General features: G+C 45.7%; 1 protein-coding gene, 1 long non-coding RNA gene and 2 other non-coding genes across 4 annotated transcripts in view; all 4 read right to left on the bottom strand.

Annotated features, from left to right (window-relative positions):
- LOC132534979 (uncharacterized) overlaps positions 1-10,261 on the bottom strand; it is a 45,627-nt gene extending 35,366 nt beyond the window's left edge. The window contains exon 1 of the long non-coding RNA XR_009546741.1: positions 10,126-10,261. This is a non-coding gene — a long non-coding RNA (uncharacterized LOC132534979). The remainder of the gene's footprint in view (positions 1-10,125) is intronic.
- A 1,960-nt stretch (positions 10,262-12,221) lies between these two features.
- Positions 12,222-16,534, bottom strand: HSPA8 (heat shock protein family A (Hsp70) member 8). The gene is made up of 9 exons (XM_007528960.3): positions 16,388-16,534; positions 15,635-15,844; positions 14,945-15,150; positions 14,617-14,769; positions 13,974-14,529; positions 13,552-13,754; positions 13,154-13,352; positions 12,835-13,067; positions 12,222-12,628 (listed from the first exon to the last, which is right to left on the bottom strand). Exons 2-9 carry the CDS (start codon positions 15,837-15,839, stop codon positions 12,443-12,445), a joined length of 1,941 nt encoding a protein of 646 aa, XP_007529022.1. The 5' UTR covers positions 15,840-15,844; positions 16,388-16,534; the 3' UTR covers positions 12,222-12,442.
- On the bottom strand, positions 13,425-13,510 carry LOC132535201 (small nucleolar RNA SNORD14). The gene has a single exon (XR_009546970.1). It is a non-coding gene; the product is annotated as a small nucleolar RNA SNORD14 (small nucleolar RNA).
- On the bottom strand, positions 13,823-13,911 carry LOC132535202 (small nucleolar RNA SNORD14). Its single transcript, XR_009546971.1, has one exon. It is a non-coding gene; the product is annotated as a small nucleolar RNA SNORD14 (small nucleolar RNA).
- Positions 16,535-18,451: the final 1,917 nt, after the last annotated feature.

Here is an 18,451-nt window from a genome sequence, read left to right as displayed (position 1 = left end):
TATTGATGTCGTCCTTACAGAGAGAAATGGAGAGAGGAGGGGAAGACAGAGGGGGAGAGAAAGACAGACACCTGCAGACCTGCTTCACCGCCTGTGAAGCGACTCCCCTGCAGGTGGGGAGCCGTGGGCTCGAACCGGGATCCTTAAGCCGGTCCTCGTGCTTTGCGCCACCTGCGCTAAACCTGCTGTGCTATGGCCCGACTCCTTTTTATTTCTTTCTTTTAATTTATTCGATAGTGATTGCCAGAAATTGAGAAGAGGATGATACAGAGAGACACCTGCAGCCCTACTTCACCATTTGTGAAGCTTTTCCTCTGCAGGTGGGGACTGGGGGCTTGAACCCGGATCCTTACTCACTGTAGCATGTGTGCTCAACCAGGTGTGCCATCACCTGGCTTCAGAAGACTTTAGGAGGCTTTGTTGTCTGTTTGTTTTGGTTTTTGTCACTGTCAGTTCTTTGTTAAGTTTTTCAGATAGAAGAGACAGAGAAAAAGACAACCACAGCACCTTCCAGGTTCAATCTCCTGTACCACCATAAGCCACAGCTCAGCAGAACTCTGGTAAAATAAATAAATGAAGAAATAAATAAAATAAATGCAGCAAAACTTCCTCCAATGAGCACTGAGGTAGGGGTTGGGTTTTAGCCTGGGTCTCACATATGGCAAAGCAAGCCATATATACAGGTGAACTATTTTACCTGCCCCTTAAACGATCTTATCGCAACAACAGAGAGATTAAACTACATATGGTGATGGGTGTTCACTATACTTACTGTGATAATTTCACAACGTATGCAAGTCTTACTCCTCTTTTGGTGATCCCCCGGCCTATCTCTCAATCTCTTTCTTGTTTGATAAACTTTCATTCCTTGCCCCACTTAAAAAAAAAAAAAAAAAAAAAGGAAATCACTGCTCAATTGGAGGAATACAGTATTCAAAACACAAAATTCTGCAAATACTTCAAAAGCACTAAACTACAGGTGCAGGGGCAGGGAAGATAGCATGATGGTTATGCAAAAGACTCTCATGCCTCATCTCTGAAGTCATGTGTTCGAATCCCTACATCAACTTAAATCAGAACTGTGCAGTGCTCTAGCAATAAAATAATAAGCTGGGGGCCATATGACGGCGTACCAGGTTAAGTGCACATAGCACTAAGTACAAGGACCTGAGCAAGAGTCATAATTCTAGCCCCAGGATCCCCACCCACCGGGTAGGGGGGGGTCACAGGTCTGCAAGTGTCCCTCTCTCTCCCTCCTCTCTCAATTTCTCTCTGTCTTATCCAATAAAGTGGAAAAAAAATGGCCACTAGGAACAGTGGATTCATAGTGCTGGCAAGAAGCCCTGGTGATAAACCTGGAGGCAAAAATAAAAAGAAAGGAGAAAAAAAAAAAAGACTTTTGGTCAATAGTAAATCTCAGGGAGGAAAGGAAGAAGGAAGTCGCTTAAGCCCACAAATCTGACCCCGAATATTTTATTTCCTCTTGACTCTGCCTATCTCCATTCTTTCCAGGTTGTCTCATAGCCACTTTTTTTTTTTCCTCCAGGGTTATTGCTGGGGCTCCCTTCATACATTGCGAATTCACTGCTCCTGGAGGCCATTTTTTCCCTTTTGTTACCCTTGTTGTTTTATCGCTGTTGTGGTTATTATTGTTGTTGTTATTGCTGTCATTGTTGTTGGATAGGACAGAGAGAAATGAAGAGAGATGGGGAAGACAGAGAAGGGGAGAGAAAGATATACATCTGTAGGGGGTCGGGCGGTGGCGCAGGGACCGGCGTAAGGATCCTGGTTCGAGCCCCCAGCTCCCCACCTGCAGGGGAGTCGCGTCACAGGCGGTGAAGCAGGTCTGCAGGTGTCTATCTTTCTCTCCCCCTCTCTGTCTTCCCCTCCTCTCTCCATTTCTCTCTCTGTCCTATCCAACAACGAATTGCGTCAACAAGGGCAATAATAATAGCCACAACGAAGCTACAAGGGCAACAAAAGGGGGGGAAAATGGCCTCCAGGAGCGGTGGATTCATGGTGCAGGCACCGAGCCCAGCAATAACCCTGGAGGAGGAAAAAAAAAAGGAGGAAAAAAAAAAGATATACATCTGCAGACCTGCTTCACCGCTTGTGAAATGATCTCCTGCAGGTGGGGAGCCAGGGGCTCAAACTGGGATCCTTACGCCGGTTCTTACACTTTGTGCCATGTGCGCTTAACCCGCTGCACTACTGCCCCGCATTATTATTATTGTTATTATTTTAAGATCTTATTTAGGGCGGAGGTAGATAACATAATGGTTATGCAGACTCATGCCTAAAGCTGCAAAATCCTAAATTCAATCCCCTGCACCACCATAAACCAGAGTTGAGCAGTACTCTAGTTAAAAAAAAAAGGGGTGGGGGTAGATAGCATAATGATTATGCAAAGAGACTCTCAAGCCAGAGGCTCCAAGGTCCCAGGTTCAATCCTCCGCACCACCATAAACAAGAGCTGATCAGTGCGCTGGTAAAAGAAAATAAATAAACATACCTCAAGACCTAAAATAAATTTAAAAATCAACAGTGATCTGTATAGTTCATAAAAACTATATGAACTGGAGTTGGCGTATTGCATCAAAGTAAAAGACTGGGAGGGGGGGAGGGGAGAATACAGGTCCAAGAAGGATGACAGAGGACCTATTGGGGGTTGTATTGTTATATGGAAAACTGGGGAATGTTATACATGTACATACTATTGTATTTACTGTTGAATGTAAAACATTAATTCCCCAATAGATAAATTAAAAAAAAATAAGGGCAGCCTATCAAAACAGAAAAAAAAGATTTTACTTATTGGGGGCTGGTGGTGGTACACTCAGTTAAGTGCATATTCAAAATGTGCAAGGATCCCTGTGTCTATATTTTTCTCCCCTTCTCTATCTCCCCTCCCTTCTAAATTTCTCTCTGTCCTCTCAAATGAAGACAGAATGAGATGAGAATCTTATCATAGACCTGTACCGAGATCCATGAGGATAAGACGCTCTGAGGAGATAGAAAATAAAAGAAAAAATGTCTACTGGGAGTGGTTGATTCACAGTGCAGGCAGTGAGCCCCAGTAATAATCCTAGTGGCAAAAAAAAAAAAAATTATTCATAAAGAAGATAGGAGAGGGAACAAGATCAGAAGAGAAAACACAAGTAGAACCTGAAATGGAATTGGTGTATTGCACCGAAGTAAAAGACTCTGGGGTGGGTGGGGAGAATACAGGTCCATGAAGGATGATAAATGACATAGTGGGTGTTGTATTGTTAAATGGGAAACTGGGGAATGTTATGCATGTACAAACTGTTGTATTTACTGTTGAATGTAAAACATTAATTCCCCAATAAAGAAATAAATTTTTTTAAAAAAGTAAAAAAAAAAGAAAGAAAGAAGATAGGAGAGGGAAAGAATCACACATCACTCTGGCACATGTGCTGCCAGAAATTGAACTTAAGAGTGGTGGGTAGATAGGATAGTGGTTATGCAATGAGACTCTCATGTCTGAGGTTCCAAAGTCCCAGGTTCAATCCCCTGCACCACCATACATAAGCCAGAGTTGAGCAGTGTTCTGGTAAAAAAAAAAAAAAAAATTGAACTCAGGACCTCACACTTCAGAGTCCAGTGCTTCATCCATTACACCACCTCCTGGACCACTACAGTCACATTTTACAACACCTGATACTACTTCAGTCATGGTGATTGAAAATTAAATGGTGAGCTTCTACAATTACTTAGTCCTCTAGCCTTCACCCTTATTTCTGCTGGCACTTTTGTCATTGATAAGTTGACATTCTCAACAAATTCACTTTTTTCTTTTTTTCTTCATCAGAGCACTGCTCAACTCTGACTTACTGTACTGCAGGAGATTGAGCCTGGAACATCAGAGCCTAAAGCATGAAAGTCTGTTGCATAACTATTGTACTACCTCCCTGCCCAATAAATTTACCCTTCATAGGCATGATACCAAAACTGAGCTTATTAAACAGTATTTATTTAAAAAAAAAAAACTCTCAAAATTATTATCACACTCACTGGTGTTGACCAGAATGATGAGTGGGCATCTTTGCCTTGTTTCCCATCTTTAGGAGAAAGCATAAAACAAGGCAAAGATGCCCACTCATCATTCTGGTCAACATTTTACTGGAGCTTCCAGACAAAAGAAACAATGGGGAAAATGAAATAAAAGGCACACAGATTGGAACAGTAGGAATAAGCCACCTGTACTCATAGATTACATGACTGCTTATGGGAAACCTTATCTTGAAAAAACAATTACTAGGGAGGGACTGCTCTCCCAAAAAACAATTACTAGTGAGGGACTGCCCTCCCCAAAAATGTTCAGATAGGCTTTTCCCGAGTTGCCCAGTTAGTCTTTTTATTTTTTTTATATTTTATTTACAGGTTGGCAAGATAACAATGATTATGCAAAAGACTTTGGAGGGAGAGGTAGCATATGGTTTTGCAAACAGACTCTCATGCCTGAGGCTCCAAAGTTCCACATTCAATCCCCAGCACCACTATAGGCCAGAGCTGAAGAGTTATCTGGGGGGGGGGGGGTCTGGTGGTAGCGCACTTGGCACAAAATGCAAGGACGTCGGTAAGGATCCTAGTTCAAGCCCCTGGGTCCCCACCTGCAGGGGGGTCGCTTCACAGGCGGTGAAGCAGGTCTGCAGGTGTCTATCTTTCTCTCCTCCTCTCTGTCTTTCCCTCCTCTCTCCATTTCTCTCTGTCCTATCCAACAACAACGACATCAATAACAACAACAACCACAACAACAATAAAACAAGGGCAACGAAAGGGAAAAAATAGCCGCCAGGAGCAGAGGCCCAGAAATAACTCTGGAGGAAAAAATAAATAAGTAAATAAATAAATAAATAAATAAATAAATAAATAAATGTTAGGGTTATCTGGTGTCTCTTCTCTCTCTCATTAAAAACAAAAATAGGGTGGTCCGGGAGGTGGTGCAGTGGGTAAAGCATCAGACTCTCAAGCATGAGGTCATGAGTTCAATCCCCGGCAGCACATGTACCAGAGTGATGTCTGGCTCTCTCTCTCCTATGTTTCTCATTAATTAATAAATAAAATATTTTAAAAAAAAATAGGGGGTCAGGTAGTGGCGCAGCGGGTTAAGCTCACATGGCGCAAAGTGCAAGGATCCCAGTTTGAGCCCCCAGCTCCCCACCTGCAGGGGGGTTGCTTCACTGGTGGTGAAGCAGGTCTGCGAGTGCCTTATCTTTCTCTCCCCCTCTCTGTCTTCCCCTCCTCTCTCCGTTTCTCTCTGTCCTATCCAACAACAATGACATCAATAACAACAATAACCACAACAACAATAAAACAAGGGCAACGAAAGGGAAAAAATAGCCGCCAGGAGCAGAGGCCCAGAAATAACTCTGGAGGGAAATAAATAAATAAATAAATAAATAGAATTATCTGGTGTCTCTTCTCTTTCATTAAAAAACAAAAATAGGGGGTCAGGTAGTGGCGCAGCGGGTTAAGCTCACATGGCACAAAGTGCAAGGATCCCAGTTTGAGCCCCCGGCTCCCCACCTGCAGGGGAGTCACTTCACAAGTGATGAAGCAGGTCTGCAGGTGTCTATGTTTCTCTCCCCCTTCTCTCTCCTTCTCTGTCCTATCCAGCAACAACGACATCAATAACAACAATAACCACAACAACAATAAAAACAAGGGCAACAAAAAGGAAAATAAATAAAATATAAAAAACCCCAAAATAAATAATATATATACATGTGTATATATATATAACTTATTTAGGATAGAGACAGAGAGAAATTGGGAAGGAATGGGGAGAAGGAAAGAGACCTGCAACACAGCTTCACTGCTTGTGAAACTTCCTCTTCTGCAGGTAGACTGGGGGATTGAACCCAGGTCCTTGCATACTGTAACACATGCACTCTACCAGGTGTGCCACCACCTAGCCCAGACAGTCTTTTTCTAATGTGTCATTTTGACATGAAGAGCTAAGTCAGTGGAGCCCTATACCACTACCATAACAATGAAGGCTATGCACCTGGGGAGATTAGACTTCGGATGTGAGGCTCCTGCTCAGGAAAGTTGATCAATTACTTAAGTGAAAGTGTAGAACATCCCTGAGCTGGATCAGGACTCAAAAGCCACACAAGGAAGTGGATGTAAGAGCTTTCCTTTGGTCCCAAAGTATCTGCATCACCTCGCAGCACAGGCAAACTAGAACTGGTCAGGCCTGAGTGATTAGCAACTCCCTTACTGTGATTAACCAACACTGCAGCCTGCTCATCTGTGCACGACCTCCCCTCTACCCTCCCCACATCAGCCAGCTCCTCTTCTGGGCTTCTCTCTGAGACTGTATCGACCAGCTTCCCACTAAAATCACAGAGGCGATAATAGGAGGGAAAAAAAAGGGTCGAGGGTAGGACAGTCGGTGGCAATGAGATGAACACAGATTAATGATGTCGTTCTTGCTCTGGCCACCCCAGCCGGGGCTGGGGAAGGTTTGGAGTTGATACCCATTAAAGGGCTTAATGAAATAATTATAATTCACACCCCAGAACATCAGAGAATCAATACTGGGGAACTCTAGGCCACTCTGGGCATGGCATCCCACTGGCTTCACAGCTCAGCTCGGCAGGCAAAGCTGGTAGAAGTAAGTGAAGTTGGCTCAGAAGTTGCATTAAAAGGGGGCAATAATAGATTAAAAGCTACGGGAACCTGGTGACTAGTCGTCAATATTCTTTATTCCCTACCTTGCCCTAAATCTGCCCCCTCTATGCACTATTAGTCCCAATCAATGGACTATCAATTGACATCACCAGCTCCAGCATTAATGCGAGCTCACAAAGAAGTTCGGCCCTATATTATCACTTCTCTTCTTTCCAAATTACCACATAATGCAGGCCGCAGGCGGCTTGTGACATGTTAACACTACACACGATTTGTGGGGATTGGACTAAACATTTCATAGCTAAAGATTTCATCAGAGACTTGATGACAGAAATAAACTGCTGCCCACGGGGAAATCACTGGAAGTAATAGAATTAGACATTGCCTGGGAGTCCAGAGGGACGATGGGCTGGTAGGAGAGAGGGGAACACTGTCCACAGTGATCTGTGGTGGGGCTCGCTTCAGGAAGTGACTGTAATTAAAAGGCCGACTAAAGAACAGGTACTTTGATTTTGTCTAGGGTGTACTATTTTTTTTTTTTTTTAACCAGAGCACTGCTCAGCTCTGGCTTATTGTGATGCAGGAGGACTGAACCTGAGACTTTGGAGACTCAGCCTCTTTGCATAACCACTATGCTATCTATGCCCTCCCTAGATTGTACTCTGTATTTTGGCAAAAGGTAGATAGGGGATTCCTCTGTAGTGATAAAAAGGAATGTAACTGTTCCTTACCTCTCCACCTCTAAAAAAAGTGTATGGTTAAATTCTAATACCCACTAATTTAGAATCTGATTACCCTATGTAAATGCAATATAACTCCTGTCCTTACAAAAAGGAAATGTGGACAGAGAAAAAGACAGATAAAGAGAGAATCTGTGGAAGCATACAGGTTAAAAAAAAAAAAACAGGACCAGGGGGTCAGGCGGTAGTGCAATGGGTTAAGCACATGTGGCAGAAAGCGCAAGGACCGGTTGGAGGCCCCTGCTCCCCACCTGCAGGGGGAGTCGCTTCCCCCTTCATAGGGGGTGAAGCAGGTCTGCAGGTGTCTGTCTTTCTCTTGCCCTGTCTTCCCCTCCTCTCTCCATTTCTCTCTGTCCTATCCAACAACAACGACATCAATAACAGCGATAATAACAAACCACAACAATGGTAAAACAACCAGGGTAACAAAAGGGAAAAAATGGCTTCCAGGAGCAGTGAATTTGTGGTGCAGGCACCGAGCCCCGGCAATAATCCTGGAGGCAAAAAAAAAAAAAAAAAAGAATGGGACCAGGTGGTGGTGCACCTGGTTAAGCACTCACACTACAGTGAGCAAGGACCCAGGTTCAAGCCCCTGGTCCCCCATCTGCAGGGTGAAAACTTCAGAAGTAGTGAAGCAGGGCTGCAAGTGTCTCTCCCTATCTTCCCCTCCCCTCCCTTCCCCATTTCTGTCTTTATCCAATAATGAAATATTTTTAAAAAGTCACGTTGTATCCACGTGTCCTATGTGGTGTGTGTGTGTGTGCACGTGTTAGTGTCTATATGGCTATCAGAAGAGCTAGGTGAGAAGCATGACCATGTTTCCTTCCCAATGCCCCAGCATAACTGTGAAACAGAACTGTGAGACAGAACATGTTGGGCATACTGCTATAGCAATCTTGAGAAACATTACCAATAATTAGTACTTGATAGTTAACAATAGTAGACATCCTTTACTGAACCCTTATTCTATGAGCTAGGCACTGTGCTAAATGTTTCAAATGTACTGGCTCATTTAACCTCATAGAAACAAATGTAATGACTAAGTATTACAACCCCTATCTCATATATAGACATTTAGTTTCAGAAAGAAGAATCTGCCTTGATGATATACCTACCTAGTAAAGAGTCTATAGAGTGGTCCGGTAGGTGGCACAGCCAATAAAGCATTGGACTCTCAAGCATTGAGGTTCTGAGTTCAATTCCCGGCAGCACATGTACCAGAGTGACATCTGGTTCCTTCTCTCCTCCTATCTTTCTCAATAAATAAAATATTTTTTAAAAAAGTCTATAGTGGGGGGTTGGGCGGTAGCACAGCGAGTTAAGTGCATGTGGTGCAAAGCGCAAGGACTGGCATAAGGATCTCGGTTCGAACCCCCCCTCCCGGGCTCCCCACCTGCAGGGGAGTTGCTTCACAGGTGGTGAAGCAGGTCTGCAGGTGTCTATCTTTCTCTCCTCCTCTGTTTTCCCCTCCTCTCTCCATTTCTCTGTTTCTCCAACAATGAAGACAGACAACAATAATAACTACAACAATAAAACAACAAGGGCAACAAAAAGGGAATAAATAAATATTAAAAAAAAAAAAAACAGGGCTGGGCAGTAGCGCAGTGGGTTAAGTGCACAAGGACCAGTGTAAGGATCCCAGTTCGAGCTCCTGGATCAACTGCAGGAGGGTTGCTTCACAAGCGGTGAGGCAAGTAAGTCTACAGGTGTCTAGCTTTCTCTCCCCATCTGTCTCCATTTCTCACTGTTCTATACAACAATGATGACAACAATAACAATGATAAACAAGGACAACAAAAGGTAAGATAGCCTCTGTGAGTCAGGCGGTAGCGCAGTGGGTTAAATGCATGTGGTGCAAAAGCGCAAGGACCAGCATAAGGATCCAGGTTCGAGCCCCTGGCTCCCTACCTGCAAGGGAGTCCCTTCGCAGGCGGTGAAGTAGGTCTGTAGTAGATGTCTCTCTTTATCTCCTTCTGTCTTCCCCTCCTCTCTCCATTTCTCTCTGTTCTATCCAACAACAGTGACATCAATAATAACTACAATAAAACAAGGGCAATAAAAGGGAATTAAAAAAAAAAAAAGATAGCCTCCAGGAGTAGTGGATTTGTAGTGCAGGCACTGACCGAGGCCCAGTAATAACCCTAGAGACAATAAAATAAAAATGACCAGACAGGGCAGGGAGACAGTATAATTTTTAAAAAATATTTATTCCCTTTTGATGCCCTTATTTTATTGTTGTAGTTCTTATTGATGTCATCATTGTTGGACAGGACAGAGAAATGGAGAGAGGAGGGGAAGACAAAGAGGGAGAGAGAAAGATACCTGTAGACGTGCTTCACTGCCTGTGAAGCGACTCCCCTGCAGGTGAGGAGCCGGGGGCTCGAACCGGGATACTTCCGCTGGTCCTTGTGCTTAACCCACTGCGCTACCACCCAACTCCCGAGACAGTCTAATTGTTATCCAAGTTTCACTTCAATGCCTTAGTTTGAGGTCCCAAGTTCAATCCCTTCCACCACCATCAATTGGGCAGTGCTGTTCTCTCACTAAAATAAAACTTGCTAGGGAAATAATGCAGGTACTTAAAACTAGGAAGAGTAGATTAGGAAAGACTTCACACTGTTATTTTTTTTCTTCATATTAATGTCCCTTACTCTTCTATGCTCACTACTAGGTAACCCTGAATATTTACTCATCATACCCAAAAGCTGGATACTTTCCCACTTACTCAGATGCCTTGTTTGGAATGTGAATATTATATGGCTGCCCTCCTTACACAGCAGTTTTGTGCTTCCAGTTAGGCAATCTGTGAAACAAAAAACACAAACCTTAGTTCAACCTTTTTTCCCTAAAAGCTACTGCCACCTAGTGGACATACATATGAAGGCCAAATGTTACTTGCTGTGCTTCTTCCCTATCACCATCCGTAGCAGGATCCTAAGCGGCTGTTTTTTTTCTGATGAAAAGCACAGGGCCTTGGAAGTATTTAGTATATGCTTGAGCAAAGGTATATAGGCATTTTCTTTGTACTACACTTTATGCAACTAAGCTTAACTAAGTAATGTAGTACTATAGTTTAGTACTGTAGTACTAAACTAATGTAGTACTATAGTTTCAATGTCAGCCAGCAGAGGCAGGTGACTGGGAGAGCTAGTTCACATGGGGTGCGAACATCTTTTATCTGGCACTGCACGCGCTGCAGATGCCCTGACCTCATTTTAAAATCACTACTCCTGGGGCCAGGTGGTGACGCACATAGTTGAGAGTCTTAACAATGGACAAGGATCCTGATTCAAGGCCCCACTCCCGGCCATGCAGGGAAAATCACTACTCCTTTATTTTCAGTATATTCAATAACGCCAATTCAGTGATCTGTACTGAGGCCTGTGTACCTGTATGTGCACCTGTGCACCTATCATCTTTAGAAGCCATCTGATGTTAAAGGTAGTGTCCAAATCAACTGAAAAGTGAAGCCATTTTAAATTGACTCTGCTCAGCTTGGGATTGAAACTGGGACTTTGGAGCCTCAGATAGAAACATCACTTTGCATAACCAGCACACCACCTACCCTTGTCCTGATCATACATTTAACATTCTTATTGGACTACAGCCAAAAATTTCTTGTCTGATGTCACAGGTTACATCTCCAGTACCACCAAAGTACTGCACTTGAACCGTTTTAAGTCAGTTTAACAATTGCGGGCCAGGTGGTGCACCTGGTTGAGCGCCAATGTTACAATGTGGACCTGGCTTAGAGCCCCCAAGTCCCCACCTACAGGGGGGAAAGCTTCCCAAGTGGTATAGCAGTGCTGCACACTATCTCTCATCCTCTATCCCTCCCCTCTTATTTCTGGACTTGTCTATCCCATCAATAAAAACACAAGTTAAAGGGGAGTCAGGCTGTAGCGCAGCGGGTTAAGCACAAGGACCGGCATCCCGGTTCAAACCTTGGCTCCCCACCTGCAGGGGAGTCACTTCACAGGCGGTGAAGCAGGTCTGCAGGTGTGTGTCTTTCTCTCCCTGTCTTCCCCTCCTCTCTCCATTTCTCTGTACTATCCAACGATAACAGTAACTACAATAAAACAAGGGCAACAAAAGGGAATAAGTAAAATATTAAAAAAAAAAATACAAGTTAAAAAGAGTTGGGCAGTAGTGCGGCTCAGGTGGCACAAAGCACAAATGTTTCAACCCCCTGGCTCCATCTGCAGGAGTTGCTTCACAAGTGGTGAAGCATATCTGCAGGTCTCTATCCCCCTCCTCTCAATATCCACAATAAGGGCAAGAAAAAGGGAAATATTTTTTAAAAAATTGCTAGGACAGTACCCAGTAACTCTGTATACTCCTCCCCACTACCAGGTGGCAAAAACTATTTAAGACCAGATGGCAAAACTTGATGCATGTTGGGTGATGACAAGTTTTTGTTGAAATGGGGGACAAAGGATCGTCTCTTTCCTAGGTCTCTAGAAGACTTACAATTTGTTGCAAACCAGCCTTTGAAGAATTAACTTATGGGCTAGGTGTGGTGGCATACCTGTGTGCAAGAACCTGGGTTCAAGCCTCCAGTCCCTACCTGCAGGGGCGTAAGCACATCTGCAGCTCTCTCCCCTCTGAATTTCTAGCTGTCTCTACACAATAAAAAACAAAAAATTTAACATGCTTCTGCTGTCCCTGCTAAAACAAATGCCAAATTTTAAAAGGTTAAACCGACCTGAAAAAACAACTGCTAATTTTTCATTTCATAAGTTAATCTGGAAATAAACATGTACAAAGCCCCACATTTAATGCCCTGAGGGGGAGAAAAAAAAAAAAATCACACAAGCATGGTGCCAATTTTAAATAGTTTTATTTAAGACATTGCATTTTCCACTTACAATACAGTGCTTATAAAGTGCAATGTTTCCCTGTGCACATGTTCCATATTCAAGTATCAAGAATGCCCAGTTATTACTAAAGCAGCTCAACTGTTAATTACTGCCATAAATTTTGCTAAATTTGGGTCCTTCAATGAATGGAACAATGCTAACTTGTACTTGGGTCTGGTCTGCTTAATCAACTTCTTCAATGGTAGGCCCAGAGGAGGCACCACCAGAGGGAGGAGCTCCACCACCAGGGAAGCCACCAGGCATCCCTCCTGGCATGCCACCTGCACTCTGGTATAGCTTGGTAATGATGGGATTGCAGACTTTTTCCAGCTCCTTCTGCTGATGTTCAAATTCTTCCTTTTCAGCAGTCTGGGGAAAACAAAAAAAAAATCTATGATTAACAGCAAAGGAAAAAAGCCTGAGACAAATCAGAACTCTGGGCTCTTTGAGTCACTCAGACATCCAAGGAAGGTAAGTTACCAACATCTAAAATTCTGGTGGAAACCGCGAATGTTTGGACCATTCATCATTGTGACCCAGCCACCACCATTAATAAGTAATAAGTAATTACAAACCTGGTTCTTATCAAGCCAATTGATGATTTCATTGCACTTGTCAAGAATCTTCTGCTTGTCCTCATCATTGATCTTGCCTTGAAGTTTCTCATCTTCAACAGTTGCTTTCATGTTGAAAGCATAGGACTCAAGGGAATTCTTGGAAGATACCTTGTCCCGCTGTTTCTCATCCTCAGCTTTGTACTTCTCAGCCTCCTGGACCATACGCTCGATATCTTCCTTACTCAATCGGCCTGTGAAAACAAGTATATTAATGGAAGGATTCTAACAAAATTCAGTAAATTCCCGTTCTTTGACCATTCCAGCATAGCAAACTTACCCTTATCATTGGTGATGGTGATCTTGTTTTCTTTCCCTGTGCTCTTATCCACAGCAGACACATTGAGGATGCCATTGGCATCAATATCAAATGTGACCTCAATCTGGGGAACACCACGGGGTGCAGGGGGTATGCCTGTGAGTTCAAACTTGCCAAGCAGGTTGTTATCCTTAGTCATGGCACGTTCACCTTCATAAACCTTAACAGGAAAAGAGATTATGCCCATTAGAAAGGCTTTGCTAAACACAGTTTCTTAACTGTATTAGACTGTTCGCTCAGACATCCAAGGAAGGAACTTGCCAACACAAAGAGTTCTGGTGGAAACTACGAATGGTGTGGAATCCATCATCACAGCGAAATTAAACCTTTCCCATCCCACAGAGCCTAAAAGCACATACCTGAATGAGCACACCCGGCTGGTTATCAGAGTAGGTAGTGAAGGTCTGTGTCTGCTTGGTAGGAATGGTAGTATTGCGCTTGATCAGGACTGTCATTACCCCACCAGCAGTTTCAATGCCAAGGGAAAGAGGAGTGACATCCAACAGCAGCAAATCTTGAACATTTTCAGACTTGTCTCCCGATAGAATGGCCGCCTGGACAGCTAAGTATATAAAGAAACAGTTTAATAAAAGGCAGTACAATACACACAGCAATAACTAAAATTGTTTATCGCTCAGACATCCAAGGAAGTTTGGCCATCATTAGCAAAAGCTTTTGGTGGAAACTACGAATGTTTAAATAATCATTCATCATAGCGAGAAATCAACTAGGTAGGGCTAACAGACTCTCTTGGCCCTATTTTAAGTCGGTATATATTTACCTGCACCATAAGCCACAGCCTCATCAGGGTTGATGCTCTTGTTCAATTCTTTCCCATTGAAGAAGTCCTGTAAAAGCTTCTGAATCTTGGGGATACGAGTAGAACCACCCACCAAGACAATGTCATGAATCTGGGATTTGTCAAGCTTGGCATCCCGAAGGGCTTTTTCTACTGGATCCAGGGTGCCACGGAACAAGTCAGCATTCAATTCTTCAAATCGGGCCCGGGTAATGGAGGTGTAGAAATCAATTCCTTCATACAGGGAATCAATTTCAATACTGGCCTGGGTGCTGGAAGAGAGTGTACGCTTTGCACGTTCACAAGCAGTACGTAGGCGGCGGACAGCCCTCTTGTTCTCACTTATGTCCTTCTTGTGCTTGCGTTTGAATTCTGCAATAAAATGGTTGACCATTCGATTGTCAAAGTCTTCTCCACCCAAGTGGGTGTCTCCTGCTGTAGATTTGACTTCAAAGATCCCATCTTCAATAGTGAGAATTGACACATCAAAAGTGCCTCCTCCCAAGTCAAAGATCAGCACATTTCTCTCAGCTCCAACCTGCATTAAATTGTATGTCAGGTTACTGACTTGTAGATTATTTGCAAACAGTTGGAATATCTTAAAATTACACCACAAATGATTTACCTTTTTATCCAAGCCATAAGCAATGGCAGCAGCAGTTGGCTCATTAATGATTCTAAGTACATTCAGACCAGCAATAGTCCCAGCATCTTTGGTAGCCTGACGTTGAGAGTCATTGAAGTATGCAGGTACTGTGACCACGGCATTGGTAACAGTCTAAGGAAAAAAAAAATCAGCTTGTTAAACCGTATAACCATCACTTCTGGATGCCATGTTCTAGTGAAGACTAGTGAACTACTAACCAGCTGAAGCTATTAGCAAGAAGTACAGTGTATTAATGGACCTCTTAACAGGGCACTGGCAAATCCTTTATAAAAGGCAGTCAACTCACCTTCCCAAGGTAGGCTTCTGCAATTTCCTTCATCTTGGTCAGAACCATGGACGAGACTTCTTCTGGGTAGAAACTTTTTGTCTCCCCCTTGTATTCTACTTGGACTTTGGGCCTGCCTGCATCATTCACAACCATGAAGGGCCAGTGCTTCATATCAGACTGAACAACAGCATCATCAAATCTGCGTCCAATCAGGCGTTTGGCATCTATCAAAGACAAAGCATGAGAAAACCTTTGGATTAACTTAAAATGAGTGTGGCTACAGCACTGAACTCAAGCATGTGTTCTATGATAGCACCCGCACCAATTATGTATACATTTAGTTGAGCGGTGCTGTGTTTAGCCAGTTCTAAAATATGGAAACAGCCCTACAATTTTAAAGACTTACATAAGCTGTACAACCTTAAGGTTTTTCCTTATTTTTAAGACCGGAGAAAAACCCGAGTTTAAATTACACGCTTCCAACCTCACTTCAAATAATTCAATAGGGCCAGAAGGGGGCGCAGTGGACGAGTTCATTATGCGCCAGTGAGGTTTTCTGGATTTTTCACAAGTAGCGCTCCTTAGAGGGCTCTGGGCATAACGGAAGCAATCCCCCAGCTGCGCTGCCTCTCCCAGTCACACCTTTATGGCTATTTAAATTATTAAAAGGTATCAAGGTATCTAACAATGGAGCTATGGGCTACTCACCGAAAACTGTATTGGTGGGGTTCATTGCAACTTGATTCTTTGCGGCATCACCGATCAACCGCTCAGTGTCAGTAAATGCGACATAGCTTGGGGTTGTCCGGTTCCCCTGATCGTTGGCAATGATTTCCACCTTCCCGTGTTGGAAAACGCCCACACAGGAGTAGGTGGTGCCAAGATCAATGCCGACTGCAGGTCCCTTCGACATGGTTGCTGCAGCAGAGAATAAAAAGAGAACATGTCACAGGCCCTTAGAGAACAAACGCCCAGCCACGCGCTCCCTGCAGGAAGATGGGGAGCGATCACTTCCGGCGACACGGCACCAGCAGTGCGGGGGGCCGTGCCTGCTGGAGGAGCGCCCGGCGCCGATCTGCGCCATGGACCACGTGGCCTCGGGGTCGACCCTCCCCTCCCCCACCCCACCGCCCTCCGGCGCCCCGGTCTCCCGGTGCAGGGAAGCCGCCCGTTTCCGCTTTTGAAGGTGGCGACCGCGTCTTAAAAGCTGGCTCCAGCCACCGGCGGGCCGCCCTTCTGCCCACCCCTGCCGCGCCCAAGCTCGGCCATTTTCCCCGGTAGCTATTGGCCTATGGTTCCGAGCCGACCCCGATCCGTCCGCCGCCCTCAGGCTGAGGAGAGGCCCCCACACACCAAGCCCGGGAGAGCCGCAGGCTCCTCAGACACCCTCAACTCCCTTATACCCGGGTGGTTTTCCCAGGCCCTCACGCACAAGTGCAGTGCAGGGGTTTGCGGCCTTACCTCACGCGTAGACCCGGCGGCAGTAGCAGAGAGAGAAGAGGCGGGGAGGCTGCCGCGGCGTTCAATGAGACCGGGACTCGCCCGCCGCCCTGTCTCTTATACCCTGCCTCAGAACCTTCCAGAAGGGTCCCGCCCCTGCCGGCTGCCCATCACACGCCCTCAGCCAATGAGCGCGTTCACCCCTCCATAAGGCCCAATGACGGAGCCCCTTTTGCAGCCTAGCTCCCTCCTCCTCCGACCCCGCCTCGCAATGACGCACTCACCTCGGCGTTCTGGAACTTTCATTCCCGCCCCCACTCTCCGAACGGCCCCGGGGAAAGGGAGGGTGGGGCCGCCGGAGCCCGCGCGCGGGAGTCCTCAGTCACCCCGGATGGGGGGGGGGGGGCGACGGAAGACGGAGGAGGACGAGGGGCGGGCCAACGCGGAGCCGACCAATGACTGCGGCCCTGGCCGCTCTCTCCCCCTGGGTGCGGCACTCTGGCAGGAAGGGCGCGCGGCCTGCGGGGAGGGGTCGGGCCGCAGAGCGCGAGGAGAAGACGGAAGTGGGGCGAGGACAAAATGGCCGCGAAGGTTGTTGCGCCCCACCCCCACCCCCACCGCGGCATGGCAGACCGTCCTTCGGGCCCTCCAAGCTTCCACGTTTCGCCGCCAGCACGGCTTTGGGCATCCGCTGGCCGCTAGGCACCGGGGCTGTGGTCCCTTCCCCGGGGTGTTGTTGGGGTCCCTCGCCCTCCCCCCGTGCCATGCCCGATCTGGGTTTGGGGGAGCCGGCGAGCCACGGCGGGGTCCTGCGTCCTTTCCCAGACAGGTGCCCGGGACCCCCTTTCGGTGGGCCAGCCGTGCGGCACCGCTGCCCCTCGGGTGACTGGAGGGGGGGGCAGCTCCCCGCCCCCGGTCAGGAAATGGCGCGGAACAAAGGGCCCGCGAGCCCGGGGGCGCCGCTCGTCTCCCGAGCGAGGAAGCAGCTCTTCGGGGTCGTTCTCTGTCCGCCGCCCGACTGGCAGCCACGCTGAGGCCCGTGAGCGCAGCGAGCCCAGAAGGCCCGAGCGCGCGGGGCGTCCGGGGGCGGGGGCCCGGTGTGCCGCCCGGTTAATAATAAATCAGTGGGCACGGAGAGCTGAGACGTTCTGCCTTTTTCTCCGCCCACCAAGACTACCTGAAATTAAAAATAAAATAAAAAATAAAAAAAAGACAACTGCTGGCGGCGCGGCTGGAATCGCGTCTCCAGACACTGCGTGAGGACGGCTTGTCCTTGGCGCAGGCGGCGAGCCCCGCGGGTTTTCTCTGCTCGTTGCCGTGGGGGGAAGTGTCGGCTTCACTTGAGGGAGTTTCAGCCTTCGTTTCCCCCCCGCCGCACCCCCCCAAGTTAATTTTATAATATGATGATTTTACGGAAAACAGAGCTGCATTTGTTACCTATCAACACAGTTCCCTGGGTTGTATGTGATTCATAACCGAGAAAGAGAGAGAGAGAGAAAATGAGGCTCAGAGATAACCATTTTTGGGAAGAGGAGCATGTGGCTGAGCAAGAGCTGAGCCTGTTTCCGGATTCTTTTGCTTTTTTTAAATTTTTTTTTATGGGCGACACTAAGGTAATTTCCTTTCCATAGATCTTATTTCCAGAAAGAGGGAGGTAGAGATTTTGAAGGCTCTTCTCAATTTTCTATTTCACTCGTTTCTTAGACTATCCCACGTTTTGCAGCCTTTGTAATTAACCTGAGATACCTATAGAGAATGGAATTGGCGCCCAACCAAATCCGGTTTTTCCCCATCGTTTTTTGCCTAGTAGCAATAATTAAACAGTCACTTAACAATATATATGTAAATCAAACCATCGTGCTGTCTGTTAAGTTTTTCTCAATAATAAAAAATATATATATAAGCACTGCTCAAAATGTGTTCTAGCATTGGACTATGTTTTTATTCAACAGAATGATTCAGTTTGAAGCTCTGAATGAATTCCTGTCTCCAGCTCTTTAAATGCATATATAGTTTCAAACACACTCACAGTCTAAAAATTAGAATACATAATCTTGTTCAGTTCTGTGCAAATTCAATCTTTTA

This window comes from Erinaceus europaeus, chromosome 20 (assembly GCF_950295315.1).
Source record: "Erinaceus europaeus chromosome 20, mEriEur2.1, whole genome shotgun sequence".
Lineage (NCBI taxonomy): Eukaryota > Metazoa > Chordata > Mammalia > Eulipotyphla > Erinaceidae > Erinaceus > Erinaceus europaeus.
Note: the sequence above shows the minus strand (reverse complement) of the source record. Positions and strands in the feature narration are given on the sequence as shown.